At 33.2% G+C, this 7,333-nt stretch overlaps 1 protein-coding gene and 1 long non-coding RNA gene across 8 annotated transcripts in view; one reads left to right on the forward strand and one right to left on the reverse strand.

The window, feature by feature from the left end:
* DNAH12 (dynein axonemal heavy chain 12) overlaps window positions 1-6,627 on the forward strand; it is a 65,466-nt gene extending 58,839 nt beyond the window's left edge. For all 6 annotated transcript variants that reach the window (XM_072044097.1, XM_072044101.1, XM_072044098.1 and 3 more), the window contains 8 exons: window positions 479-712; window positions 1,139-1,327; window positions 1,808-1,911; window positions 2,942-3,146; window positions 3,342-3,479; window positions 3,974-4,065; window positions 4,621-4,688; window positions 5,709-6,627. In XM_072044097.1, coding sequence (XP_071900198.1) covers window positions 479-712; window positions 1,139-1,327; window positions 1,808-1,911; window positions 2,942-3,146; window positions 3,342-3,479; window positions 3,974-4,065; window positions 4,621-4,688; window positions 5,709-5,899 — 1,221 coding nt within the window. In that variant the 3' untranslated portion in view covers window positions 5,900-6,627. The remainder of the gene's footprint in view (window positions 1-478; window positions 713-1,138; window positions 1,328-1,807; window positions 1,912-2,941; window positions 3,147-3,341; window positions 3,480-3,973; window positions 4,066-4,620; window positions 4,689-5,708) is intronic.
* LOC119718254 (uncharacterized) overlaps window positions 1-7,333 on the reverse strand; it is a 66,365-nt gene that overhangs the window by 25,892 nt on the left and 33,140 nt on the right. The window lies entirely within an intron of this gene.

Below are 7,333 nucleotides of genomic sequence, written 5' to 3' on the forward strand. Positions count from 1 at the left end.
GGTTAGCAAAAGGAATTTTGTTTTTATGTATATAATGTTAAATAAACAGAGGTCCAAACTGTTCTTGTCCCTTAAAACAAAGTACTCTACACTACTTGACCTTGAGTCTTCTGCAGGCACTTTAATAGATCAAAATCAGGAGAGCTAAAACTGATTTACAGAAGTTGTTGAAGTCCTTCTAGAAAGTTTAAGTTGAAGAAACTATCCGTTTGTAAATAATTCAAGAATGACTTGAATGACTTATTAATTTTGGTGTTCATGAGAGGCTTTTACTACTAACTCCTGTTAATTTTAAATAGTAATTTTACCTGGGAGGAGAGTTGGGGAAGGGAGGGGATCAGAACTTTGGAAATTCTAACACTTAGATGGGGAGAAAACTCTGTAAGTGACAGTTTTGCATGCACTACAGCTTCCAGGCCTTCACTTTTTAGGTCAGACTATTGCTCTGCAGATATTTCAAGTCTCTCTTGTGTTTCAGTTATTCATAAATGAATATAGCCATGTTCCGTTTGAAGCTGTATCTTACCTAACTGGTGAGTGCAATTATGGAGGTCGTGTGACAGATGACTGGGACAGACGCTTACTGCTGACGATGCTGGATGACTTTTATAATCCTGAAATAATTGAAAATCCTCGTTACACCTTTTCTCCCAGTGGAATCTATTATGCTCCACCAAAAGGCACATATGAGGACTACATTCAATTTATTAAGGTAAAAAGTATCAAAACGACTGTCATAATGAAGATGGCTAAGAACACATCCCTTAAAGGCTTCTCTGCATTAAAAAAAAAAAATAGGTTTGCAGCACGTTTAACTGTGTGCTTGGCTTCTTGCCTAACATCCTTGTAAGATCCTTACTATGGTCTAGTATATGTTTCTGTGAGGGAGAGTGACTCAATAAGGTAGATAGGAGGATGTAGCACAGATAATCAAGAATTCCTTAGAAATGGCTTTCTGTGTGTGAGTTGATGGCTCTATCACCAGTAATATGGTCTGTAAATACCCATCATTAAGGTCCTTATCCACTTTCTGTTGAAGTCAGTAGTAGTTTTTCACTCAGATTCTTAAACAAATCTTGGATTTAATTCTTAGTCTGGTGCTTTATCTCATGCAAATACTTACTGTATTTTGTCCTAGAATCTTCCCTTTAGTCAGGAACCAGAGGTATTTGGTTTGCATGAAAATGTGGATATTTCAAAAGATCTTCAGCAAATTAAGATCCTCTTTGAATCTCTGCTTTTAACACAAGGAGGAGACATTCAGGGAACTTCTTCTGGAGGTGGTGACAGCACTCTTTATGAAATTGCAGATGATATTCTCAGCAAGGTATTGTAGTATACAAATGACTCCAATTTATCTTTTTACGAAGCAGAAATTCTTTAGACAGAATCTTCACTGTAAAATTGACTTCATATTGGAGGAAAAATCTACTGGAAGGAATTAAGTGCAATATGAAAGTAAGAAATTGTGTGGCTATATTTCATTTGAAACTATTTTTACAAAGTAGACAGGAGATAGGACAGAGAAAACAGCAAATGAAGTTTGAAAGAATACTTGTTTCATGCATGTAAACAAATTTAAAAATAAAGAAAATGGAATTTTCTTGGTAATTTTTCATGGTAAGGAAAAATCCTGGTGATTTTTAAAAAATAAATATAACTTAATTGCTTTTATTTGGATTATGCTACTATGGTGTTGATTAGATACTCATGAGAAAGTTTAACGGTTTCATATCTGCATGCTTTTAATATAACTCCAATTTATAATGATATGTGGAATGATCTCTAAACATGTTGACATTTACAGCTTCCAAATGATTTTGACATTGAAAGTTGCCTAGCTAAATATCCTGTGAGATACGAAGAAAGTATGAACACTGTGTTGGTGCAAGAAATGGAAAGATTTAACAAGTAAGAGGGTTTTATTTTATTAAATGTAACCCAAACCACTCCATTATCAGAGGATGTTTTTCAGCCACTCATATACCGTAAACACTGGAAATTCAGAATGTGGGATAGAATTTGGGAAAAATGATCTGGTGGCAAAATGAACTGAAAAAGAAAAAGTGCATGATAGAAGAGGAGAGTCTAAGAGTCTAAGGAGGCATTTTAAAAGAATGTGAACAATATTCTCATTTATTTATTTATTTATTAACTACCTTTTCAATGTATTTCATTATATTTTACTTTCTTCCTTCACGTTTTCTGGCCTGCAGAGCAAAGAGCTAAGAAACTGTAATGTGCATGCAGTTAATAGTTTATTTCCTTGGTAGCTGGAAGTATGTCTGCTTATTTCTATATCATCTCATATGCTTTTGTTTTTAAATTCTTACTTGTTTTCCCCTTTCCCAATGCCTTTCTTGCTATAATTCTCTTTAACATATTTTTTCTTGACATTATGTAACTCTATCCATTTTTATTTTTCTCTTTGGGTCCTTAGTCTCTTTCTAGTTTTGTTTTCCTAGTTTTCTTTTTTATCTCTACCTGCTCCTCCATTCTTTCTTCCTTATTTTTCTCTGCTCTCCTTTTTCTTTATTTCTCTATTTACCACTTCTACTTCAGTTTCTCCCAAAATTGTAATAATACTCTGTGGCCGTAATTCTCCATGGTTTCAGACCTTACCCTCCTCTTATTTTTTAACCTAAAACTTTTTCCTTCAACTAGTATACAGCATATATACATTTGGATTACCAAATTTATCATCTTACCATACAGTATAGATTATATTAGAGATTAAAAAAGAATATATTCAACCCTTTGTAGTCTTAAATAACTCTGTAACATTAAAGATGTGTCTTTAAAGAAACAGTTACAGTTAGTTATATACCAGTTACACAAATTCCATAGATCATACTATAGTCCTTTTTGTTTTCAGCGCATATGTAGCATCTTACAAATCATTAAGAACTTAAAATAATTATGTCTTATTTTTTAATTCTAGTTTAATCCGAACTATTCGCATAACGCTAATTAACCTGAAGAAAGCCATTAAAGGATTGGTTGTTATGGATGCAGAATTGGAGGCTCTGTGTGGCAGTCTACTTATTGGAAAAGTTCCTGAGAATTGGGCTAAGCATTCGTATCCTAGTCTAAAACCATTAGGGAGCTATATTCTAGATTTTCTGGAAAGGCTGAAATTTTTACAGGTAATGTACAAGAGGCAGTGCTACTAATTATTTAATCTACTTTTTTCATATAACTTGCCCTTTATGTTAAAGGAATATTGGGAAACAAGTGATAGAGTTTGCCAGATTTTCTAAATCCAATTATGTAGAAAGTGATCAAAGAACATAGGATTTGTTTCTTTCTGATTATTGAATGTATCATTTTCCTCTTTCCAGGATTGGTATGAATTAGGGAAGCCCACAGTTTTTTGGCTGTCAGGATTCTATTTTACTCAAGCGTTTTTAACTGGAGCTATGCAAAACTATGCTAGGAAACACAGAATCCCTATTGACCTTCTGGGATATGAATTTCAGGTACAGATAAATTATTAAATTAAATTAAGTGTGTATTTTATTAATCTGGGTCCCGATGTTACAGTGAGATGCACTAAGTAAATCCTGACTGAAATGTTCATTTTCCAATTGTCATGCTGCAATTGAAGACATACATTTAATTCTGTGATAAGGTAGGCACATTTCTGTAAAAGAAATTTTGAAAGTAGTTCTCTCATTGGACCTGGGCCTCCACTCAGAGAAAAAAAACAGCCTACACAGTGCGTATTTGTCTGTGTGATTAAAGCCTTATTTTATAACCTACAGTAAGGTTAACCACAGAACAAACTAACAGAAAGGCTAACAAACCACAGAAAGCTTTTGTCCTTATGGTTTTGTATAAAAGCAGTACCCAAAAGAAGGTACTACATTATTCTGATTTTGGATCGATTTTCTGAACATTGGCAGTAGGTATAATACCTGAAAAAGCAAACACCTATGAAAGTTTATTAATACAGATCACTTATTTCTTGTAGGTTATTCCTCAGGACACTGCTGATACTGCACCAGCAGATGGTGTTTATATACACGGATTATTTTTAGATGGAGCTCGCTGGGACAGGACAAAGTCAGTAAAAATTATTTTAATACAGTTTTAGAAAGCTTTTTTAAGTGCTCAAACAAGATTTAAGTATTTCAAAAGTTATTTTTCATACTATTACAATAAAACACTTGAAAATATATTCATTCTTCTCATGGTCTCAATATGAGAAAATAAAACAGTGACTCTTAAATATTGTTGTGCTGGAAATGTTGGGATGTGCTAATCTCCATTAAAATACACTCCTTCAAAAAATCATCTGGCAGCATGAGTAGCAGAAAGATTTCAAGCAGATACTCCACTTTTTTTTTTTTTTTAATAACCAATAATTGGTATCTAGCCTGAGTCATTTTAAGACTAAGACTGTTGTGACTGTAGGACTTACTTTGCTTTTCTTACAAATTCTTCAAATAAACATTATATTGCTAGATAGAAGTATTTTATATGTAAAAATACTTTTTCATGCATGGAAAATGGAAAACAAACATCAAAAAAGAGCACTGAGATTTTATTTTTTCTGTCAGCCTTGGCTTGGTTTAATACCAAGCCACAAATAATGACTTTGTTGCTTTCTCTCACCAGGGGAATGTTAGCTGAGCAGTATCCCAAATTGCTCTTTGATATAATGCCAATCATCTGGATAAAGCCAAGTGAGTATAATTACCTTGAAGTATGTGCTATTTGACAAGATATTTGAACAATGAATTCCTTTGTTACAGAAGATCAATGACCGTACCCTCACCAAAGCACCCAAATGTGCACTTGACCTTTGACTTTTACATAAAAGATTGAATGAGTCAAATTGGCAGCCACAGTCTCATTTCATCCGAGCTGTAGGCCTGTTCCCCTCTCCACAGGTGTTTGTAATTATTAATTTGACAAATTGATTATTTAGATTAACCTGATCTGTTTCTCAACCAAAAGATAATTTTGGTAGGAAAAGCACATGGTGTTTGAATTCCTGGCTTACTCAAGTTGAGGAGAATTTTGAATTGACTTACAGAGATTTACTGTTTTACCTCATGTGATTTAGCAAGGTTTGCTCAGATTATTTTTATCTGCTCCTAGTTTTCTGTGATACTAGTGAAATATTTTCTATGACTCTTTTCTTTGATTAAGAACAGTAAATAGCTGATTTTCATTTATTCACTTAAGCAAGACTTTATATTGCAGTTGTTGCAACTTAGATATAGTTAGCTAATATGCAGTCACACCAAGTTTCTACTTTTTCTGTCTGTGCCTTCTTTTGGCATTGGGTGAATCTGTTCTCAGACTTGCATAATTTTAAACATTGTGCAAGTTGCATGTGAACAGTCTAGTTCTAAGAGGATTGTTGAATCTCCAGTGATTTGAATTACAGTTAGTCTCTGTGGATGCTGGACCATAATTCTTAGGGAGATTATAAAAGCTTGTGTCTAAATGTTAATCCTAACATGAAAGCAGAATGCAAAATGCTTTAATTATGTAACTATTCAGATTTGAATGTTTTTGAATTATTACAAATTTTGTAGAATTGCAGAGAAGCAAAAATTCCGTAAAAACAGATATTGTGTTGCTCACAAAGCAATATTGCTATTTTTATTTAGCTTTAAAAATGTTACTATAAGTACGTGATATTTAGATTAGTACTTAATGTGGAGGTTATATTCTTTTTTCTTTTTTTTTTAAAGCTGCAAAATCGGATATAAAGAAATCTAATGCATATGTCTGCCCTCTCTACAAGACAAGTGAGCGTAAAGGAGTCTTATCTACTACTGGACACTCCACTAACTTTGTCATTGCTCTGACGCTTAACACGGATAAACCAGTCCAACACTGGATCAAGCGAGGTGTTGCATTGCTCTGCCAACTGGATGACTAACTTTGACCAGTTCAGATACAAATGTCAAAAGACACCTTTCTTTTGTTTGCTTACAGCAGAAGAGCATGCTGTACAACAGAAACTTAGAGACTTTTTTTTTAATCTTAAAAGAGGGCATGTGTTTTCTAATCCTCAGCATTTTACCTTAAATAAGTATGTGTTATTATTAGCACCTTTACAATCTGTAAAAGGTATGGTTAGGCTTTTAGCCTTTGGAAACATTATTAATGTGTAAACGTACATTTTATGCATTACTAAAATATCACTAAATATATCTTAACCAAAAACAAAGTGTCTGCACTTTCTGTGAGAAATAGTACAATTAATAAACTTGAAACATTAGGAGTGCTGAATTGTGTGAGCGGAAACCCAATAGATAGTAAGTTTGGGGATTTCAGTCTTGTGTTATATATAGCCTATGTTCTGTTCTGCAACAATGAAGACTGCAGTATGAGAAATTTTTAAACTATCTGTAATAGGCACTACCAAGTCTCTTCCTTGCTCAGCAAATTCATCTTTTCAGGACTTAATTTGGATTTTTTTATTTTTTTTTACTTTTTCAAACAGTTTCTGTAAGTAGAAATGATCGAATCCTCCGTTATGACTGCCTGCCATAAAATGTTATTTCTGCTTCTTTGTTACTCCAGAGATGCAGTCCAGTTTCAATTCCTTCAATGATTCTATACTTTGGTTTTCTTAAAATAAATAAATAAAAGATAATTAGTAAAGCATTCTCCTCTGCTAAAGAACTATTTCCACCTTGCATGCAGACATAGCTATCATCATTTCTTTGTAAGGATCCCTCCACAAAATAGAGTGAGTAAATTAAATACAGTGAGTGAATTAAGCACAGAAAAGTCTCACTCCAGCCTACCGTCACTGTTATAATTAAACAACTTTGTTTTTCATTTCATTGCTTACTGTGTTTTACATGTAGAAGAGGTTTGGGATGTTTCTTTCTGAAAAACTCCTTTTCCATGTACAGACTCTATATTATCTTTTGTTTGCATTTCTATTTCTATTAATATTTATATGTAAATTGTGATTAGGCAATCAGAGGTGCATAGTAATTTTATTAGGGTCATCTCTTTATTTTATTTAATAGTTTATACTTACTTTTATTGCTTGTATTATTTTCTTTATGTGTCATCTTACCCATTTTTAAACAAGCTCCTGCCAGTATCTGTAGTGAACCCTTGTGAAGTACTAATGTTTTTTTTTCTCTCTGTAAGGTAATACTACTTGCAGTTCTCAGCTTCTCATTCCAAAAACTTAAACAAGAGTATTTTGTAAATAAACAGAACTTCAAATTTCTTCTTTTGCTGACACTATTTGTCAGGTCAGGTTATGAAATGTAACTAACCTGTATGAAAGAAACGTGGAGAAAGTCCCAGAGTATCTTATGATAGGTTATTTATAGTGAGCTATTAACGG

Source organism: Anas platyrhynchos, chromosome 13 (assembly GCF_047663525.1).
Source record: "Anas platyrhynchos isolate ZD024472 breed Pekin duck chromosome 13, IASCAAS_PekinDuck_T2T, whole genome shotgun sequence".
Lineage (NCBI taxonomy): Eukaryota > Metazoa > Chordata > Aves > Anseriformes > Anatidae > Anas > Anas platyrhynchos.